The 23,988-nt window shown below is 32.5% G+C and overlaps 1 protein-coding gene across 2 annotated transcripts in view; it reads right to left on the reverse strand.

The window, feature by feature from the left end:
• Window positions 1-23,988, reverse strand: part of RASA1 (RAS p21 protein activator 1) — a 114,974-nt gene that overhangs the window by 11,230 nt on the left and 79,756 nt on the right. For both annotated transcript variants that reach the window (XM_044662901.1, XM_044662909.1), the window contains 12 exons: window positions 22,443-22,563; window positions 21,509-21,665; window positions 18,269-18,356; window positions 15,930-16,007; window positions 13,076-13,233; window positions 12,181-12,257; window positions 8,799-8,971; window positions 8,311-8,470; window positions 6,768-6,910; window positions 4,379-4,494; window positions 3,282-3,368; window positions 1,660-1,727 (listed from right to left, as the gene is read on the reverse strand). In XM_044662901.1, the coding sequence (XP_044518836.1) occupies window positions 1,660-1,727; window positions 3,282-3,368; window positions 4,379-4,494; window positions 6,768-6,910; window positions 8,311-8,470; window positions 8,799-8,971; window positions 12,181-12,257; window positions 13,076-13,233; window positions 15,930-16,007; window positions 18,269-18,356; window positions 21,509-21,665; window positions 22,443-22,563 (1,426 nt within the window). The remainder of the gene's footprint in view (window positions 1-1,659; window positions 1,728-3,281; window positions 3,369-4,378; window positions 4,495-6,767; window positions 6,911-8,310; window positions 8,471-8,798; window positions 8,972-12,180; window positions 12,258-13,075; window positions 13,234-15,929; window positions 16,008-18,268; window positions 18,357-21,508; window positions 21,666-22,442; window positions 22,564-23,988) is intronic.

Below are 23,988 nucleotides of genomic sequence, written 5' to 3' on the forward strand. Positions count from 1 at the left end.
AATTACATTCAAGAATTACTTATTTTTATTTNCCCAGAGCCAGCTGATGATCTCCTAGTTAGGAACTAAAATGATATTGCATATTAGCTAATTCCTATATTTGAATATAAAGTATGTCATCAGGAAGAAGTTGCAGATCCCTACTCTAATATGGGAATTTCTGACATTTCATTGATTGCTATAAGTCATGTCAAATTCAACAGACCTTAAACATCTTTATTGACAGGAAAGCACAAATCACTGCTTTAGAGGTAATATAAGAGACATATGTCTCTATAAGGTATGTTAAGGTGAAGCACTTATTTAGTTAAAAAGTTGTGTAGTAGCCCTCTTAAATGTGTGATCTTGATCTCTAAATGCTTTTAATATAATTTCACAAATCATGTTAATTTAACTGTTTTTCTATAAAGTCAAAAGATAGACCTACTTGAACAGATGTATAATTACATTCAAGAATTACTTATTTTTATTTATTTTATTATTTTTAATTAATTTTTAAATTAAATTAAAATTAAATTTATTTTATTTTATTACAAATATGAATTACTTAATTTCTATTTTCTTGTTCAGTTGTTTCAAGTTATGTCTGACTCATGTCCCCATTTGAGGTTTTCTTGGCAAAGACACTGATGTGGTTTGTCATTATCTTCTCCAGCTAGTTTTACAGATGAGGAAACTGAGGTAAACAGGATTAAGTGACTTGCAAAAGGGTCTCATAACTTAAGTGTCTGAAGCCAGATTTGACCTCAGGAAGATAAGTTCAGGCCCAGAACTTTATCTACTATGCCATCTAACTGCCCTCTAATCTCTATAGCAGCAGTGAAAGAAAAACACTATTAAAAAGAAATGACTGGTAGCAAACTAAACATTAATTTTTTCCCAAAATATGCCAATGGCATAAAAAATCAGGTTAAAAAAAAACAAACTATATTCCATATGATTAATTTTACTGACTTTTCTTTTAAAAAGATGATTAAATTTGTAAGATGAACAGAATCTATGGTTTATTGGACCTTTAGAGAGTTTAAGATTACTATTTGAGCAAGTGCATGGCAGAACCAAGACTTTATTCATAAGCACTGAATTCCATTCTATTGCTGCTACCAAGGATACCTTTTATTAACTAATCATATTATCAGGTTTGGAAGCTCACAATAATACATAGTCCTCAGTATAGATTAATAAAGGCAAAACCAAAGGAAAAAATTCTTCCTTGCCACAGAGTGGAGGGACCTACTACTAGGAGTTTACGAATAAGTGTTTTAGACGATCAAAAAAGTTTAACAATTTTCATATATATGAGGATACTGAAAAGGCAGAAGGAAAAAAAAGTGGAATGGTTCCCTTTACTAATACCTGTCATTTAGGTAAGGTGCTCTTAACAAGCATTTTAAGTACCTGCTATGTGCAGCTAGACAGATACTAAATACTATGCTCTGGTTGTTTATATCCTATTATGGAAACAGGATAAGGGAATTAAAGCTACTCTCTAAAGAACTAGCATTTTACTATTTTACTCTAATTTCCTGCCTCTAAAGAAGTGAATCCAAATATACCCAACATCAGTAGCAAGTATTAGTAAAAACATTTTAACTATCAACCTTGTCTAGATGAATTTAGATTAAATTCCACATCCAAAATTCATTAAGAACTATTTACCTGAGATGATATTAAACATACGCGGATTCAAGATAGCAGGACATATAAGTCGAAGAAAAACAAAACCACTAAAAGAGAAGGGGAAAAAGATTTAAAAAAAAAAAAAGAAATACTAAGTAAGATTCATCACATCACATATATATTCAAAACTACCACTGTACAACAGAAAGTTAATATTGACTTTGAATGTGAGGCAACTGTGATTAGCTGAAAATCAGAAACAAAAGCCCAATTCGGGAACACAGAAAACTGCTAATAGAAAAGAAACTATGTTCTGCTACCCCAACCCTTCTGACCAGTAGGATCATAGAATTTTAGCACTGTCAACCAAATCAACAGTATTTCCCAATAAACTAAGTCTGTTTTATTCTTGGAATAGGATGAGGCAGCATGTCATGATGAAAAGGATGTTAATTTGGGTTTGATTCTAGAGCTGCCACTTATTACCTATATAACCTTTGAAAGGACACTTCACTTCTCTGAACCTTGGTTTCCTCATCTGTAAAATGGGCAGTTAGTACTAGACGATGATATTTAAGGTTCATTCTGAACTAAAGTCCTATATAATCCTTTAAGTACATATGGGTAAGGACTGACATTTCCAAACCTTGCTTAATAATGGAGATTCATCCCACTGAGATCTACGACCAGAAACAAGAAAATGCAAATTGTGCTAAATCTATTTCAACACTTCAAGAGATCTCTTTATATGTTCATATTTATATTATATATTAGAGAATATAAATATATTTATAAAATAATGATTAAATAAGAAATCCATCATCCGTCTTCTACTGATTAGCCCCTCTAAATTTATTTATTCCCAACATAGACACAGATTCACTCTCCTAGCTTTCAAAATCCAAGTTTATTTCTGTACCACAATGATTTATCATAATAGAACTGTAGGGGATGGAGTGGGGAAGAGTCTATCATCTAACTTTTACTTTACAGAAATTTTTCTAGAGGTGGATGGTGTTGCTACATCCAATCTGCACTCAGTGAGTATAGAAAAACTGTAAGAAAGTCAGGTCCTTACTTTTACAAATAGAGACAGTAATAGAACTAGAAGGGATAATTCCTTATCCACTCAGATAGACCCATTACCCTCCCCCCCCAAAAAATGAAAGAAAGGTCTAATGGGGGCCAAGCTATGTCTTTCCAAGTCAATAAGCAACAACTTAAGACTAAAAAGGCAATGCATGTTGTTCCCCTATTGGGAGATTAGCCTGCTCTTTTTCCATTTTGTTAAAGAAAGTCATTTCACAAATAAAGAGTTTGAGAGAAGAAAATATTCTATGAAGCTCTTAACTTGATCTACAAGATGAAAATTTGAAATGAATTAAAGTTAACTCAAGACTAAAATTTTAAAATAAGGTACCTAAATGCCTCTAGAAGTCCATAAAAAATGCAATAAAATAAGTTAAATTCTAGCATAAGCGCTTGCTGATTCAGAAATGATGCTCAGTACTAAGAGGTCAAGCTATGTGTAATTCTTTTAAAAATTAAAAAAATTTCTCTCCTCTATTCCTAATTTCTCATATTTCTCTCATCAACCATCCATTTGTTCCTTACCTATAAAAGTTACACATTATAGAAATAAATGAATTGAAAATTCTTACCTAACAACTCTGGTTCTCATAGTTGTGTTTGTTGGCCATTTGTGCTGTACAGATTTCTGTAAACACCCATAAATATACCTCAATGTCCTAACAAAATAACATAATTATATTAACATATAGGCACTTAAAAATATTTCTACAGTATAGTAACTACATATTAGAATTACTTCTTAATATAATTATATGAAATCTATTTTCTATTGAATTCTATCAACAAATAGTTATCAAACACCTATAAAAAGGCAAAAATCCCTGCCCTAAAAGAGTTCACAGTCTATTAGAATAAACGCGTTTTTAATTGCTGCACATATGCTACTGGACTCAAGTAGACCCCATTTGCCCAAAAGCACTATGATGGTAATGCCATTTAAGATTCCTATTTGGTAAACAAGAGGCAAAAATTAACCAAGTAAGCTTCCATAATTTTTATTTTTGGCTTATACTGATTATAATCACTATCTTAAATTGTTCAAATTCTTCCTTAAAGAAATGTTTTGCTAGTTTTAGATTACTTCTGTTTCAAATAAGCAAAATTTTACTTTTTCCTTTTGTTTAGGGGAAACATGAGGCACTTTTCTTTTAATCAGAGGGTAGATAATATTTTTCCAACAAAAAGGTTGTTAGGAGACACTATAGAAACAATTATTTACCTTTCCAACTCACAGATATTATTTTTAAGTAGCTATAAATAAGGCATCTACTATTAAATACAAAAAAACAAAATACACTATAATTAGAAAGCAAAAACCATTGTCATTCTCAGAGGGGTAAAGTTTTTTTTTTTTAACTATAGATTTATTTTAGAATTACACATGCTCAGGGTAGATGGGTAGCTCAGTTGACAGAATGCAAAGCCTGAATACAGGAGAGCCTGGATTAAAATCTGGACTCAGCCACTTCCCAGCTACATGACCCTAGGCAAGACACTTAACCCCAACTGCCTAGTCCTTACCACCCTTCTGCCTTGGGACCCATACTTCATATCAATTCTCCTAAGACAGAAGGTAACAATTTAAAAATTAAAAAAAGAAACGTACATGCTTCTAAGGCAAATGTAAAATCCCCTTAATATCATAACTAAACAAATATTAACTTACGGAGGCAAAATCTCTGCAGCCATGAATATTTTTTCCACAAGCTCTGAAAGTATGTTCAATAGGTGTACTAAGTTAGTGTTTACATCTTCATTTTTTTCTAACTTTGAAGGATTTAACTAAATAGAAGAAAAGAAGCAACATAAGTGTTTCTTGATAAGTGAAATTTTAAAAAGACTTCTACATCAGATAGTGTTTCGCTCTAGACAATTATTAATATAAAAGCTATCTACACAAGTGTTGATTACAATAACAAAAGATGTATTCTTTAGAAGAGAATTTGTGATCATTCTCAATTATAAATAATGAAGGTACGTACACATAGTACTGATTTAGGAACTATTCCTGCATGGTTTGGGATCTAACAGTAAGGTTCCTTTTCACTCAACAACATGATCTAATATATTTGTTAGGCACACACAGAGAAAGGCATAAAGGTTAGGGAGAAGCTGGTCAAACCCGCATTTTAACTTATTAAAAACCCTTTTACTTCTAAAAATACTGGTTATTTGGCCCTGAGCAATCATTTAACATTTTTGTGCCCCAGACAACTTTCCTAAAACTATCAGTTACAACAATCTTCAATGTGCCAATCTTCAGTGGTAGAAGGAGTTTTCTCACAGGAGGTCCCTAGTCAATGACCATTTACTTCATCCCAGTTACTGTGTTTAAATCCTGGGACATAAAGAAAGGTTAAAAAAAAAAAAAGTTCCTTCTCTCAGGGAACTGATATTCTCGTACACAACATTTTAACTAGGTACTCACAAGATATAAACAGAGTAAACTAGAAGCAATATCAGAGGGGGGAAAGGCACTGTAGCAATTGAGGGGCTGTAGGGAAAGGGGACTGGAAGTTAGAATTTGAAATAAGTCTTGAAGGAAGCCAAAGAAACCAAAAAAGTAGATATGGAGAGAACATTCCACGTATGAGGGATAAACAGTACAAAGGCACAAAGATGGAAGATGGAATGTGTGTAGAGAACTAACTAGATAGCAAAGAGGAGAGAAAAGAAGACTTCTCAGAAGACTGGAAGGAAAAAAAGGGTCAGATTATAAAGAGTTTTAAATGCCCAACAGAAGACTTCATCTCAGAGGTAATAAAGAGTGGCTGGAGTTTACTAAGACAAGGAGAAGGTGACATTATCAGATTTGTGCTTTAGGAAAATAAATCTGGCAGCTGAGTGGAGGATTGGATCACACCAAGAGACCTCAGGTAGGAAGACCAATCAGAAAGTTATCATGATAGTTTAGACAAAAAGTGATGAGGTCCTGAACTAGGGTGGTGTGTGGTGATTATGTGTAGAAAGAAGAGGATGTAAGAGGCATAAATCACAGGTCTGGAACCAAGTCTGACACTTAGTTGATGTAATGTGCTTTTATTTCCCAGCAGGAGCTTAAAAATATTTAATAAGAGGGTGATATTTGAATAGTGGGTTAGCCTTGGAGTCAGGAAAATTTGGTTATAAAGTCCTGAATCTTCCAATATGAACATGGACAAGTCACTTAACTTCTCTAAATTGAAGATAAGGAGCCAATCTCCATTGTTGGACAGATATATGCTGATGGAATCACAGGTCCATAAACCTCTGCTTCTCAAAAAAAAAAAAAAAAAAAAATACCACACCAGTACCATCTTATTAGAGAAACAGCAACTATTACTTACATTTATGTACAACTTTAAGGATGACAAAAACTCTGTGTGGCAGACAGGTACTACAAATATTATCCCCATTTTACAGATGAGGAAACAGAGGTACATATATTAAGTGACTTGTCTATGTATGCTAGTAGGTGCAGTAGCAAGGATTCAGATACAGGTTTTCTGTCCAATGTGGTTTTTCCACTAAACCACTGTGTCCTAGAAGGGGAGAGCCAGGGAAATGGTAAGATGTTGGAATGAATTTAGACAGAATTAATGTCCAATAAAATACTAAATGCCCTGAGAAGTCTGTTCTACTAGGTTCAGATCCAGCAGTTTATGCACTCTGTGCCCTCAATAACTAAACCCTCTTCAGTGAAAGAGCATATATAGACCTCCTGCAAAAGTAGGTTCTAATGTATTTACATGAATTCATGTCATGAAAACTAATATTTTATTCAAATCTTCCATAAAAAACCACTCAGAAATCTGTTTAAAAATTCTGACAATAATGCATCAAGGAAAATAAAAAACTGAAATAAAAATTTTATAGTGGAATGTTTTACTTTTAAATAAAACATTTTTTAAAATCCTGTTTTGGCATTCATTTTTCAAGGTACTGCCACAATAAGAATACCATAATGTATTTCATTTTATTTTGGAAAAATTTCACATATTTCCCTTATGTGCATATGCAATCAATCCTTATTTGGCATTTCTACAAAGAAAATATAACAAATATTAAATTCTTACTTCACAAGACTGCTTGCTTTCCATTATCTTTAAAATAGTGTCTTTCAGAGCGTGATGAACAAAACGTGTGGCTGTGGCTTTCATATACTGTTCCATCAAGGTGCTTGCAAGTGTGGTAGCTCGAAATAAGGTAGTAGCTTCATCTAAATGAGTATTTTTAAAAAATTTTAATTTATGCCAAGTTAAAAACATTCACAACTACCAGATCGTCATGCTCATTTAAAGCTATCTGCATTATGAAAATAGTATCTCATTCCTATAGCATCATACATATGTGAAAAGATTTTTATCATAGATTACTTGTTCCTCCCCATCATGAGATGAACAGGGCAAGAATTATTATGCCTATTTTAATAATGAAACACAGAATAGAAGATAAATGACCTGCTTTATAGTCAAGATAGTCATTTGGCAGCAGAACAGGAACCAGAATCCAGGTCTCTAACCACATACCACCTTGCTTGTCAAAATTAATCCTCAAAAGAACTATTATTTATAGTTTACCTGCTATGCAAATTATAACTGAATAAAAGTGATGAATTTTGGGTTATTATTTGGTTTTACAATATGATGATTATAGATAAAAATATTATAAATGTTATTATCCTAACTACAAAACAATGACTGTGCTGTAGTAGCAATATTTTTATTAAAATGTGTATGATGCTATAAATATTACATTCCCAATCCATATACCATACTCTTAAAAGTTTTACATTCTTTAACCTACTTAATTTCTAAATTTGCTATGACATTGTCTTGATTGGTCTTACAACATCATTATCATCTGGGAAAAAAGTGATTCCAGCAGTAAATTCTGATGGAATCAAAGTGGTGGAGAAAAATTTCATTAACAGCAATGAAGTTTCTGAACTTCACTAGAATGTCTACATTTGCTATTTGGAAGAACTGGACTTTAAAAATTGGAGTTAATACATAGCTGATATCCAGATGCATTTGTACATTAGGATGCATTCATTCATTAGACAAATTAATATTTAGAATGCAGCAAGGCATTATGCTAAGCATAGCAGAGAATAAAGCATGGTCCCCTAGACTAACAGAGCTAACAAGCTCGTCTAAGAGAAGAGATGGGAACTGGTAGGGAAGATGAGAATATCTATACAATATACTGTGAAAGTGTATTGAGAAAATTAAAATGCTTCAATTATAGTTTGGGATAACAGTAAGGTAACAGGCTCTGAAACCAGAATGAAGAAGTAGGAGGTAAAAATTTCAAATGATCAATTCAATAGCACTATGAGTTGATCTGTTCAGATATAAAAATTTCTACCTGAAATTAACTTTTATTTCAAAAAATTTCTAAATAGTGTTATTCACTGTAATGTAACACTACAGATATGAAAATGTCTGAGTTTTAATATTAGCCAACATAAGAGGGGGTAATTATGATCTTTCATAATTGGTGGGGAAAAAATCAGAAACATGATGAAACAGTAAACATTTAGTCAAAGAGCAGGAAATGCTACAAATAGTTTTCTAAGTGCATTTTTTTAATGGGACTAACAAATCCATACTATACCTTCCATGCTTATTTCTCTGTCATTTAGTGTTCGTAACAACAACGATTCAAGCTTTTCATGAAGAAAAATCTTCAGTAAGATGCTAGCCAATAGTGTTCGGTCCTGTCCACACACATGTGATAAAGCATATACTACATGCAGCTCTTTTTGTAGAATAAGCTAAGGAGAATATCAGAATACAAAACTGTTTAAAGTGTATATCATCAAATAGTCTTAGAGAGGCTGAAAAAGAGCACTTTTTTGAGGCTACAATAGTGTAACAACGAATAATTCATTAAAAATGGAAGAAGTGTATAGTCTGTATGTTCTAGTCACTAAAGCCCAACATTACAACTCTGTAAGGCTTTTATAACCTTTCCTGGCTGTCAGCATGCCACTAAAATATGCAATCACTATATTTAAGTTAATGGATATTTTATTAAATGTTTTAATGTTTCTATTAAATAATGCTTTCAAGGATAATTAGACTGGTAAAGCAATTTAATACCTCTTTAAATTCACTGTACTCTTCTTCTGGCATGATTTTCTCCATAGAATATCGTGCTCTGACACGCAAGGAGCCTGGTTCAATACCTTTTAACGGTATATGAGAACTGAGCTGGAACCATTCATCTGTTGCATGCCCTTTCTGTAACCGGCTCAACTGGCAGCGCATAAACACTTAGGAAGAAAAATATTGTTCAAAGTCAAAAGATGTTAATGTTTATGAAAATTCTGATTTTATATTATATCTCCATTGTCTTTAGTAAGTCTTTAAAAAATACTGTGATATCAAAGACCTGCCTATTTAGGAGAAATGAAAGACTTTTCCTGGTCCATTTGGCAAATATTTTATTTTTTAAAGAACTAAGCACAAAGGCCAATGATTTTTGTGGGGACAAAATAGTGACTACAAGCCAGCAATAGATATGTTAAACTTAACACGAAAAGTTAATGTTCTAAGAACAGCTGCCATTTACCTTCTGACACATTTTAGATGAACTGCAATGTGCTCTGACTTGTAATGTCATGAGTGTTGGCTTGTCTTACTTTGTGGAATAACAGTAACTAATGGCTCCACATTTACACAGCACTTTATCCTTAACAAAGTATTACACCTTCCACAAAATTAATGAGGTAACAAATGAGTACAAAATTATCTCTACTTTACAGATATGGAAACTGAGGTTTATAAGTTAAATGGCTTACTCCAGGGTCATGTGTCTGATAAGTAGAACCAGAGTAAATCTAGGTCTTTTAATTCTAACCATATCTAGCCCATAGCAACATCTTTCTACTGACCATTTACATTGAATTTTGCTACATAAGGTAGGGAGAAAAATACAACACACAAATTTGTGGGCTTTTTCTCCTCTTTTGATTTTACTATTTAAACTACTAGCTCAACCTTGAGCCTAATTCCAAAAAATTCACCAGTATTAGGGTTCTCTGTGTGCTTTTATCTAATTTTGGTCTTTTGGTTTAACTGAGGAAGGAACTGCTTTGCAAACTGCAAATTGTCCTTATCCTGAATTGAATTAATCAAAAGTAAAATGAAAAAACTATAATCTTACTATATAATCTATTATCTTATTATTAAATAATGATTTGTAGTACTCACTTTCAAATACTCAATTAATAATAAAACAAGATAACAGTTTATATTCAGATGGTAATAAAATGGTCTAAGCCAGTGATAGGCAAACTTTTTAAAGGGGGCCAAAGGAAAGGAAATGCTCATCTGTCAGTCTGTTTCTAAGGCAACTCTTTTGAAGTTTCATTGTATTGTATCCTACTCATTGTATTTGTCAGATTAGGAATAATGTTGAGCAGCAAGATAGAACATTTCAGGGAGCCTCATCTGGCCCGGGGACCGTAGTTTGCCCATCACTGGTCTAAGCTAAGTTATACCTTCAAAAGGCAAATGTAAAGCTCAGGAATTCTTACAAGGGAACAGATTCTAATTACTCTTTTAAGTGATGTTAGTCAATGGTTCTAAACCTTTTGATAAGAGATCAGAAATACATGTAGTAATAAAAATATAGTAAAACATTAAGCAATTTGGTCAAAATGTAGAGCTCCAAAAAGATTATAGTTAAGTCATCTGAAATAACAGTTTAAAATATTGAAAACATAATCATTTTAATTGAAATTTATAATTATGCTGAAGGACACATCTATACAAGCAAAAGAGCTGGCACTACCACCACTTGCACCCAAGTTCAAGGAGAAATAGGAATTATCAACCTGTTGGAGCCAATTAAAAACATACACTGGAATTGCTAGTAAAGTAAAATTCCCTTTACTTCACACTTTTCACAAATTTTCATTCCTTACTCTGCTTTCTTTTCCATGTACTACCTGCCCAACAATCACTATGCTTAACACCTAGTTGTGTTTTCTGTCTACATACACAATATCTCCTCAAAGTCTCTAGTGATTTCCTACAATCCAGTATGTTACATTCTAAACCTTAACTCCTATTTTAAATATCCAATAGTAATTAATATGGGCAGAGAGGTGGCACAGTGGATACAGTACTGAGTCTGCAGTCAGGAAGACCCGAGTTCAAAAATCCAACTTCTGGTACTTTCTACACATGTGAGCCTTCCCTTTTGCCTGTTTCCTCATCTGTAAAATGAGCAGAAGCAAAAGATAACCTACTCCACCATCCCATAGTTTTGCCAAGATCCCACTTGGATAGCATAGAATTGGACATGATTGAAACAACTTAATAAGTAATTAATCTGATTCTTCTGCTCAAGGTCTAAGTAATAAAGTTGCCCCCCACAAGAAAGGAGGAAATTTTCAACAAATGAGCCAATGTGTAAGAATGAAACAGAAAGAAGCAGCAGGCAAATGGCTCCAGTAGGATAGAGAACCAAACCTGGAGATGGGAAGCCCCAAGTTCAAAACTGGATTAAGCCATTTGCTAGCTGTAGGACCCTAGGCAAGTCACTTAACCCCTAGTCATTACTGCTCTTCTACCTTGGAACCCATATTTAATTACTGATTCTAAAACAGAAGGTAAAGATTTAAAAAAAAAAAAAAGACAGATTGGGCAAGGTGATACTCAAGATAAAGTATTTTAGCTTATATTACATACATATCAAGCCGTATTTATTCCATTATTCAACATAAAATTTCAGGAGTATTTTTTTATATTAATTCAAACATTTCTTATATATGTAACTAATTTACATACATATCAAACCATATTCATTCCATTATTCAACATAAAATTTCAGGAGTATTTTTTATGTTAATTCAAACATTTCTTATATATGTAACTAATTTTTCATATGAGCATACTATAATTCAGGGAATACAATGCTTGTGACAGCGTTCTGGAACAGGAATAATGAAATCACTTCTGTTTTCTAAAACTCAGTTTTTCTCATCTTAAAATAGAGATAATAATATTAATACTTGCCCCCATACATCACAGGGTAGCAATTAGTACCTGAGGTGGGCGGTTGGGGGTAGGGAAATAAAACTAAAAGCCTCTTATAAATGTGAATTGTAATCATTTTTATTTCACGTAACTCGGGTTTCACCTACAATTACGATGACCATACAACAAGGATTGTTTACATGACTTTAAGAATTAAGTTGAATGCTATTTTTTCTATCCTGGCCAAAATAAATAGTAAGCATCTTAAAGCCTAGGGACACTACATCTCAAAGTTATTTCTACACCTAGTCTGAACTAAGCAAAAGAATATAAACTACTAAGCACAATGAAATTAAAATAGCCATATATATTTAAAGCATAATTGTTTCAGTCACCTAGTATTTTACTCATTAATAACCCCTTTTCTTTTAATACCAAGCCAGTTAAAAAATAATTAATGAAGTTTATTTCTGTATACTTCCCTATATCAACTTACATATGTCAGAATCTTTGCTCTTCTTTGTTTTGTTACTTAAACTTATTTCAAATCTATTGATATCTGGTGAGAGATCACTGGAAGAAAAAAAGAACAAAAACTGACTGATACAAAGACATAGAAGTTAGCATTATAACAATTTGATTCCCAGACCCTTATTAAGATTTCAAATTAGGAATGAAATATTTTAAATGAAACATGAAAGTTACCTTACAAAGATGTACTCATCCCCAAATCCTCCTCACATTCAATACCACTCAAGTTAATATTAATTCATAAGTACAAATGGTAAATAAACATCAATTCTACTTATTTACTAGGCAGCTAGGCAGCTCAGTGGGTAAAGCCCTGGGCTTGAAGGCAGGAAGATACAAGTTTGAATCCAGCCTCAGATACTCAAATAGCTATGTGACCTTGGGCAAATGCCCTAAGCTTTGTTTGCCTTAATCCACTGGAGAAAGCAGTGACAAACCTCAAACCTCTCTAGAATCTTTCTCAAGAAAACTCAAAAGGCAATATAATCCACAGATAATGTCATGAAGAGTCAGACATGAATGAACAACTAAACAACACTTGTATCCTGAAGAATGTGGATGAACTTGTTTGTATGTGCTAAATTTTCTGAACTTTTAAGACTACAGTGTAGTAGCAGGAGGAGTGGTAGTTGTGGTAAATAATAGTAGCATGAAAATCCTACAGGAAGCTTAATTGTGCAAAACAAACCAAAAAAAGTTGACCCAACAGATGAATGTCATCTTTTAAAAAACCAACACTAAAATATTCCCCCGTTTTGGGCCCTGATTTGAGGGTTCTCCACATTAAATATACAGAAGCTATGGGGGGAAAATTTTTTGACAACAGTAAAATTTAGACTGAATAGCAAAATAAGACTTACTCAAAAACAAACTCTTCAGACCATACGGGGTTTTGTCCTTCTCTTGCGTGTGTTTTTGCTACTTGAACACTATTCAGGTATATGTTACAATATGGATTAGTAAAATGTTTTACTGGAAGTTTATGGGCTTCTTCAACATGTAAAACAAGACTGCTAACCTAAAGTGGGAAAAAATTCCAATTTTATAACAATTACAGAACAGAAAAAAAGTCAAAGCTTTATTTAAAGCGATTGTTTTCTAGATCCATTTTACAAGAGACTTTTCCATTTTAAATTAAAATAATGCCTTCAATTATATTTGCTTTTGGGAGTATTATTATCAGGTACAATATAAAATACAACAGACTTAAAAAGATGCTGATCAACTTCTCTTTTCAAATAAGATATAAAATATTTTGCAAACCTTAAGAGTACATAAATGTTAGCTATCATTGTCATTATTATTACTTTTATTACTTTCTCCCTAAATCATACACAATTACAATTTATTTCCTTTTAAAATGTTTGCTATCTTTACTATAAAAATTGTTACAATCTTGACAATCAACTATGACCTTTTTCCATATATTGTTCAGGAAACCAAAAATTTTTATTACATATTGCTTACATTCTTAAAAATTAGATTACTATGACAAGTATATAAAATAAATTATAATTTATATGACACGATATAAATTCAACATATTGGTTTAAAAGTCAACCTATGTTTCTCCTCCAGAATATCCTTCTGTTCCTTTCTATGAATTTTTTCCCTTCTAAATATTATAGTGACCTCCTTTTCTTTAAAAATTTTCTCTTTGGGGGGCAGCTGGGTAGCTCAGTGGATTGAGAGCCAGGCCTAGAGACGGGAGGTCCTAGGTTCAAATCCGGCCTCAGACACTTCCCAACTGTGTGACCCTGGGCAAGTCACTTGACCCCCATTGCCTACCCTTACCACTCTTCCACCTATAAGTCAATACACAGAAGTTAAGGGTTTAAAATTAAAAAAAAAAAAAAATTAAAAAAAAATTTTTTTCTCTTTGCCTAACCCCTTTTCCCTTAGAAAAAGCCACTCAAGAAATGGAAGAGAAGAGAGGATGGAGGATTTTCTTATAATGAACAGTTAAGGAAACAAAACTCACAGTTAAAAGAGGCATCAATTTCACCTTCAAGTCCAACACCTCTTTCTCAAATAGTGCGAAATATACTTTAACATACATCAGTCCTTCTGAAATCATGGACTACTGCAGTGATCACTGTTTAGAAGTCTTTCAAAATTGTTTGTTTTTAAAGTGTTGTTATAACTTTCTCTTGGTTCTGTTCACTTTACTACATTAGTTCATACAAGTCTTTGCAGATTTCTCAAGTTGAGATTGATTGCATTTATATATACTATATTCTGTTCAATCATTCCTAAACTATTGGCAATTTTTCTATAACATATTACAGTACTATGGGATTTTTATTGTTTCTGTTATTATTATTATGTGTCTATTATGTTGTCATTTTCCTACTAATGAACTTCTTTCATATTCCTGGTTTAAATCTATACTGTTCTTAAGTTTCGACACTGCAACTGTTCTAATATTTTATTCAATATTTTTATATCATTAGAGCTTTAGAAATTTAAGTAAATGAAGAAATATTCTTCAAATCTCTGATATAATTCAACTGCTTATTCAATTTTTGGACTTGGTGATGTGTTTTCTAATTTTATTCTATTAATCTACTTTTTAAATATTTTTGTAAATATTAATCTATTTTCATGGTATATAACTGGGCACAAGTTTGTAATAATTCCTAATTTATTATTCACTTGTAAAAGTTCAATTTGTATTTTTCATAATGGCGATTTGATTTTCCCCTCTTTTAAATGAGATGAAATTTTATATAGTACTTTTACAAAACCTTCTGGTTTTATCAGTTCAACATGTGATGCTATTTTTTTTGCTCTCAAATGTTAAATTACTTTTTTGATTTTTGAAATTCTACTTCAGACTTTTAGTTAAATTTGTTTGATTTGATGCCTATTTTTACTTTTTTCTCTAGCTGCATGCTAATTCATTGACCTGTACTTTCTCTTTATCTGTCCTGCCCAAAACAAAAATACTTCAAGAGATAAATTTTTGCCTAATGACTATTTTGTGTTTATTTATTCCAAAAGCTGGAAAATGTTTGATTTTCTTTGATGAAATTCCATATTGTTTTGGGTGACTTCTTCTTTGACTCACCAATTTTCTTAGGATTAGATCCTTCAGTTAAGGTTTTATTGTTTCTTCAAAGACTCCTTATTGATAATGCTTTTTATAGCATTGAGGACAGTAAAAGATGTATTAATGCTTCCATGTTGGTTTATGAGGTTTTTTTTCATATATATGGTAAAATTTTAGAAAGGCACCAGAACTAAACACAGCTGAGACACATCTATAACACTTTTGATCTTATAATTCCTATTCAGTAACTAGCATCTGAAAAAAAAAAAAACAGTAATCCTATAGTAGATATTTAGCCAAAATTCTGAATTTTGGACATTGACAATAGCTTTCCACCAAGTAAGAAGTAACGAACTCTGTGAAGTGTGTTTGTTTCAAATTATTAAGAGCTAAGAGAGATGTAAACATCTAACATCAGCATACTTAGGGCCTCTCGAAAGAAGTAAAGATGACAGTCAGAAGTTAAAAACATCAAAGAATAAAAAATAAGTAAACAAAATGCTAATTTCCCATGCCTAAGTGCTGTAGCGTATCTAAAATACATAGGTTTTCACCACTATATTAACAGACTATCTTTAAAAGTTATATTTAAATAAAATTCCCAAAATATATTAGGTTTAAAATTGTAATCTATAAGCCACAAGAAAACTATAATGCTTCACCTGACGTAGACGTTTATTAGATGTTCCTGGACTAGTTTTCCGTAAATTGCAAAATGTCTGTAGACCTTTCATCCACTCCTACCAAAAAAAGAAAAACAATTACAACATTTCAAATTAAATAGATTTTTGAAATATGTATTTGGCATTTAACACCAATTCAATATTAACCAATTTAATACAACATGGTAATAGTTCTTTTTCTTGCTTCTATACCTTAGTTTCAACTGTACTCTGATGTGTACACACACACACACACACACACACACTCTAAAGAAACATGCATATACACATATATGCAAAAATACATTCCTGTATTAATTCTACTTTTAAAAATTTTACCCATCAAAAGGCTCTTTTTTAGCAAATGTCAAGTACTAAAAAGAGAATGGTCATTTAAATTTCACAAAAAATTACATTTTTATTTTCTTTAGGAATTAGTACTATTTCTACTAAGTAAATATAATGTTGGAAAAATTAGAGCCAGATGTGAATATGTATATTCACACACACACACACACACACACACACACACAGCTGCATTATGTCTAATAACAAACAAACTGAGTGAGGACTGATATGTGATAAGTATTGTAACTTGCACTATTAAACCATAATACAGAAAATAAATTTTTAAATACATTACTATAGCTCTCCAGGTACTTAATTTAAATATAGTTTTACTTCAACAACTTTCAAATAGAAGATGCTCTGGGGAAGGGAAATAACAGCTCTATATTTATTTAAAAAACAAGAAGTATAAATATTTGACTTTGGATTACAGATTTTTAGAAAGGTTTGTGTTCTTTATATTAGTTAGACATGTCTTAAGTTTGGAAGCTGTTCAGTGAGTTTCAGTGAACTGTGCCAATTGTCAAGGTAAAACCACTGCAGTAGGGCAGAGTTTAAAATATAAGGAATTCAACAAAAAACTCAGAAGGTCACTAATTATCTAATAGAAATCTGAAAATAATCACATACTGCAGAGGAATTACTAAGGAGCAAGGGAAGAAAGAATGTAAATGCACTGGAAGGAAATTACACAATTGGCTATCCACATAATTATGTGACATGCGAAACTTACACATAGTTGTCCTCAGGATGTGAGGAATATCTTCACATAGAAAGAGGGAACATGGTAAAGTGATTAAAGCAGAGGATCCAGAGGTGCTGGTTTCTATTCCTAACTCCACTTTTAACATTTGCGACACTGAACAAGTCAACTAAGTTTTCTGTGCCCCAGTTTTTCCCATCTGCAAAATAGGGATATATATATATACACATATATATACCTCAAGAGAGATATTGTACAGGTTTGATGTTTGTACAACTGCTACATATATAAAAAGTATTTTAAATTAACTGAGAAATTCTGCAAAGCCCCAAAAGAGAAAACTTGAATATGAAAAGCAAATGTCCCTTTGAAGAAGATAAGCTAGTCATATTCTATAGATTAAAAAAATATCTTTTGTTTTCTTTTTTGAAGTGAATCAGTGTCATACACAGACTTAGGATAAGATGCATACCTAGAGAATAATTCTCACTATACCCAGAAATAGTGTATTAGTACCTTCAGTTTTAGACAAAGTCATCTCCCCCCTGTTAGCTAACCAATGACTGGTTACTTCTTCCACAGAGCATCAAATATTCACAAAGTAGTCAAAAGTAGAGCTATACTTGAATTATGTACTTGATAACAAAGACTATTTAAAAATTACTATTTTATGAAAAAATTCTGATATAAGTTTTTTCAAAAACATTATTTCTTCATTAAATGTAGTACACTATTATTTTAAACACATATGACTAGGTACTTACTCCATATTTCCAGCTATTTAATAACATTCTAAGCTATAATAATAAAATTAGAATAGACATAGAAGAAACCAAAAAATACTTTTGAGGATGTATATAATATATGTCAGGTATTTTTTTTCTTCCTAATGACAAGACTTCTATTTTAAATACATTGACTTAAACCAAGAAAAAAAAACCACAATGTTTTTTTAGCAAAGCCAACTGGTATGCTACTGTCTATACTATGCTGAGAATATAAAGGCATTTTTTGGTAGCACAGATACAATCAAAATGAGCATTTACTTCAAAATCAAATAACTTCATTTTTTAAGAGGAGGAAAATTTCCTGTTACTAATTGTTTCTTTGCAATAAACTACTCTAAAGCATTTCTTTTGAAAAGTTCTTACAGATCTATAAAAGTTCTTTTTATTTCTTGGAATAAAATGTGATGAGCAAATACCTTGTCTTCCTTTTTTTTATTTAAAGGAAGTTTTCTCCAAATAACCAAATATGAAATACTCTAGAGTACAGAAAAATGTCTTACCTGTGCTTGCTCTGGAGTTTCTCCTGCAAAGTAAAAGATGTAATGCTCTTCACTAAAGTGCTGAACTACTATCTGAAAACAGTTTGGCCTTAAAAAATGTAAACAAAAAAATAATTATTAAAGACTTTTTAAAACCAAAATTAATCATAATATAATTATAATACTACCTTACTAATAGAAATGTTCAAACTTTTCAAAGTAAATACTTTCAAGATGGTGGAATAGAAGCAACAACTCAGCTGTGAACTCTCCCAACATTCCCCTCTAAGCACTTTTAAAACAATGCCTTAAATTAAATTCTAGATTTGAAGAGTCAACAAAAAGTTGGGGAGAGACATTTTTCTTGGCTAAGGCAACCTAGTAGGTCAGTAGAAAAGGTCTGTAACACTAAGGTAAGGGTCAGACTGAAACAAAGATGGGGGCAGTACTAGTGGTGGGCCATAGAGATGGATGTAATACTAGCTAACTTTGCAAGTTCTCAGTTCAAAGATAGTAAGGGGATCTGATAAATGGTCACAAAGATATTATTGAAGACTTGGTTGGCACTGGGTGCAGCTGGCCTTGATTGGCAATTCTATTGCCCACAACAAGTTCCAGCATGTAGAGGAGGTCACAGGGGAACAGGGTATCTGATAAAAGTTCCAAAGCAGGAAACACAGACCAAGAGAGCAGTGACCACATTTCTCCCCAGATCATGTTAACTTAGAAGTAATAAAAACTTGGAAGACCCTCAGAAATAGCTCTAAAAACAGCAGCACAAGAGAGCATAAAGCTTTGGTCAGTGCCTCCCTACTCCAAAGTAAGCAGAAACCAACTTTAACAAAAAATTCAAAGTCAAGAAATAAGCTGGAGAAATAATGGAAAAAGAACTTAACCACAAAAAGTTACTAGGATGATAAGGAATATAAAGACATAAACATAGAAGACAATAATGTGAAAAAAGCTACAACAATCAAAGAAAAAAATGCCAATAGGATACAAGTCCAATAAAAATTCCTAGAAGAATTAAAGAGGTTAGTTTTAGAAGAAAAATTGGGAAAGGAAAGAGATTCACAAGAAAATTATGGAAAGAGAATTAACAGTTTGGTAAAAGAGGCACAAAAAAATAACTTAAGAAAATTGACTTAATGATAAAAGAATCACACAATTCATAGAAGAAAATAGCTTCCTAAAAAGTACATGACAAATAGAAAAGGAGGTTAAAAAATTATTGGAAATAAGCACTCCTTAAAAAAGCAGAACTGACTAATGGGGAGAAAATGACAAAAGCTCACAAATTTTTAATTCTTTTAAAAATATGAATTGGGCAAGTAGAAGTTGGTAATTCCACAGACATCAAGAAACAATAAAATAGACAAACTATGTTAACTACTAAGAATTATACCATTACTAGTGTTAACAGTAAAAGTTATGTGTGTATGCAGAGGGCAAAGACAGAAAGCAGAGAAAAGAAATTCTAGAATTCTACTGGAGAGTCAGTTAGCTTATGCTGGAGAATTCATTCTCTCTTTACCTGTAGAGACTGGATCCTTTCCTTTGCTGGCTTTGGTATATCTGGACTTCTCCATCCTACCTGCTTCCCTGTTACCTGATTGAACCATCACCATCTATTGAGCTTCCTGAGTGATCCTGTACAGCTAAGCCATCTGTCTGTGAGAATCTAGATGGGATCCTTTTGGACCGAATCTCTCCTTGGGCCCTGTCCTGCCTAGCTGCTTAACTACCTCCATTACCACCAAAAGGGGGGTTGTTTGGGGTTAGTGTAAAATATTTATATTAGGGTCTGTGTCTCTAGATAGATAGGTGAGCTCTGTATAGGAATAAATCTATAAATATTCCTGGCAACAGGACATATAGATCTTGTGAGTTTTAGATAGAAACCTTTAGTTTAAGTTATATAATTACCTTTTTACCTTTCCCTTGTTAAATTAGATGCCTTTTATATATCATCTGAATGGGTGCTTGTGTGTCATTCCAGAGTCTGGCTCTGCCAGCCCTGTGCTTGGGTGGCCTTCCCAAAACCCAGGTCTTCTGATACTGGCCTAAAATCCATTCATTCCCATCCCCAAAACCCACTTAGTATTTCCTTAGGAGAAGTCTCTATATACAGAGGGCAAGGATATGGGTAGATTATGTTGGAATAATCTAAAAAAAACCTAAAGCAAATAAAAGAAGGGGAAAGAAAGAGGAAGGCACTGGGAGAAGGAGGAAGGAAAAGGAAGAAGGGTGGGAAATCATCTCACAAAAAAGGCACATAAGGAAAAGCTTTCATAGGGAATGAGGAAATGGGGAGTGAATGCGACTGGCAGGCAGCACTTGAACCTCACTCTCACTGAAATTTTTTCAAAGGGGTAAGAATACACATACAGACACACACACACACATTCAGTGGGGTATGGAAATCTATCTTACTCAATAAGGAGATAGGAGGGAAAGGAAGTAATAAAGAGTTAAAAAAAGGGAGGTAAATTAAAGGAAGCAGTGTTCAGAAAGTGTAACAAGATTTATGCACAAAAATAGTAAAGAAAGTGAAGGATAAACAAAAGAAAATAGGATAAGGGAAGTAAAAGGTAATCATAACTAAATATGAATGGGATAAACTCATTCCTAACATGGAAGCAGACAGTAGAATAGATTACAAACCAGAATCTAACAATATGCTCAGGAGACATATTTGAAAAGGAAAGACTCATTGTTAAGATAAGTGGCTAAAACATGAGCTATTTTGCTTCAGCTAAAATAAAGACAAGGGTAGCAATCATGATCTTGGACAAAGCAAAAAAAAAAAAGAAAAAGACATAATTATAAGAATTACATTTTGATAAAAGGCACCAAAATTAAGAAATATCAAAAAATCACACAAGTCTCTCAGAGAAAGCCCTCATTTCTCAAATATATAGGGAACTGAGTCAAATTAATAAAATAAGAACTATTCTCCAATAGGGATTTGTCAAGAAACATGAATAGGCAGTTTTTAGAAGACATCAAAGTCATCTGATAATTTTAAAAGGGGGGGGGGGAGAGAAGAAAACTGCCCCACAACCAAAAAACAAGAATACACCATTCTCCACCCTCAATGCCCACAATACACCCTCTTCAACAAAGTGACAGAGAAAAACAGAAAAAGGATTAAGTAGTTAAACACTTTTTGGGGGGAGGGGTCGGGATATAGGGTTGAAGGGGGTAACTGTATGAAATTTCCAAAAAAAAACACCATCAAGAAAAAAAAAATCATCTTACCTGCCAAACAGACTATCATGAACAACATAGACAGAACATACACTGAGATCTATTAATCCTTTTGGTTTTGTGGCTCGTTTTTCACTTTCAAAATAAATAAGCTGGGCATCATTTCCCTCTAAGATAAAATATAAATTTTTCCACCGCTTTCCTTTGCCTGCCAAAAAAAAAAAACCTGATTATTTTCATTTCCCCTCAATAAACATTAAAAGCTAAAATTCAACCACTGGAAATGGAAATGAAGTGTTCAACAAAATTGTCAAAACCTTACATAAAACTAAAATCTTAACCATTGTTCCTTCTAATAAATTTTAGTCTTGTATTTCAATACTCAGGATACAGAGAATTCTTACAGAATGAATAAAAATGCCTAGAAATTTCTTAAACATATCCTCTAATCAAAGTGTTTGGTGATATGACAAATTGTCTTAAGTGTTTCTAAAGTTCCTTGTTAAGAGGAAAATGACTTCTCTAGTTTCAGAGATAACAGCAAAAAGATCTAACCCATTTCCATATTCAATGTCTAAGTGAATAAAACCTCTATTAAACAAGAGATAAAAAGCACAGCACTCTACTTAAAAGAGTACCATAACCCTTCAAATATTGGGAAACACACTTGTCATGCCATTCAAAACTTTTATATATTCTTTTAAGACTTAGAGGTCACACAGATTTGTTCTTCAAAACTCAAGTTGGAGATCTGGTCCTAAGACACTTAAGAGGGGGTTTGTTTACCAGCCCCCTTCCCACCCCACACATACAATGTGCATGTATTTTTTTAAGGCTGCATAATAGTAAAACTGAGAACAATCAATATTATAGAAAAAGTATGCCTAAACAATCAAACTTTCCTTTTATGTCTAATATATGAATGATTCAGTTTCAAAATGTTAAATATAAAATATTAAGAAATGTAATGAAAAATAATACTTACTCTTTTTCAGAAGATAGCCTTTCTTAACAATATTTTTATAAAAGGCATCCTTTGTTTTGCGACGAATTGTATTATAGATTTCCTTGCCATCTACTGAATCATTAAGTACTTGTTCTTGATGCTGATTTTAAAAAAGCATACATGTAAATATTTCTTGAATACAACTCCTTGCTGAATCAATAAATCTACAAAGTAGATACTTAGAAAGGAAATATATGTATGCCCTCTTTTTTTAAAAGTCAAGTCAAAGCTTAAATTTGCAAAATCAATAAATCAAGGGGAGGCTTCACATACAAAAATTCTTGTTTTTTAGAAGTGTTGGAAGTTCTTAAATATGAACAACTCTTTAATTTATCATATAACCCGAGAAATAAAATTCACATTCACAATTTTTCTCGTGAACATATGTAATACATGCAAAGCAATATAAAAATGTAATCAGAAAAATGCATAAATGAAAGAAAAGACAGGCTGGTCATGGAGGAAGAAGAAGAATGACTCCTGAATTCCATTATAACCATGAGTAGTCAAGAATGAATGAACTTTAGTGGGTTTATTGAAGGACAGAGTTTCATCGATGAATAAGGTTGTCAGCTTCCTTACTGGAAGGAATATCAGTAGGAGTTAACACCACTGATATATTCAAATGTGGGAGTAGACAATGTGAAATCAGGATAGTAAGACTAAAACAACTGACAAAAAATCCAGGTACAACTTCTCCTCTCCAAGATTGCTACTAGTAACAATAAGCAGTTCCACATCTATCAAATGAAATAAAAGGGCATAAATTTATATTCACTAGCCTTTATTTCATTAGTGGTGTTAGAAAGCTTTCTCAAAGGCATAGGTTGTAGCTTGTCATATAATCCTTTGAGGAAGCATATGCCAGACCAAGTCAAACCACCATGAGTGATTTGTCTAAAATCTCCTTTATCAGTAAAATCTTTGGCTTCAAATATCTATAAATACAAAGTTTTGGTAAAAAAATAGAAGGAGCTCTAGTGTTAACTTAAGGAAGCAAACAACCTCAAGTGTCAATGAGATTGGCAGGTTAAAATCCATGGCTACACCATGGCTCTGGATAGATAGACTTTCTTTAAAAAAAAAAAAAGTTATTTTATACTAAAAAGATATACTCATGTAAAGAAATATACATATGCAAGTACCATTTATATATAGTCATATAAGCATAATTTGCATTTCTAATAATGTTTTGTTAGGCTATAAATATTGAAATAGTTAACATTCCCTCAAATAAATCACCTGAAAATACAGTAGTTTTCACAGTACCAGAAGACAGCCATGAAAACATTTCAATTTGTCATAAGAGTTCACAAATTCAAATCAGTTCAATGACAATTAAGAGTCAACAAAGCATCCCAAAAGTCTTGGTACAGTTCTAAGATTTAATAACTCCTGGAGTCATCAAGACAAGTGCTCAAGTCCTACCACTGACAAACACTAGCTGTATAACTTCTCAATGCTCCAGGTAAATCTCTCAGATTCTAAGGGTCACTTTCTGTTCTACAGAGGAAAGAACTTCATG

The sequence above is a fragment of the Gracilinanus agilis genome, chromosome 1 (genome assembly GCF_016433145.1).
Source record: "Gracilinanus agilis isolate LMUSP501 chromosome 1, AgileGrace, whole genome shotgun sequence".
Lineage (NCBI taxonomy): Eukaryota > Metazoa > Chordata > Mammalia > Didelphimorphia > Didelphidae > Gracilinanus > Gracilinanus agilis.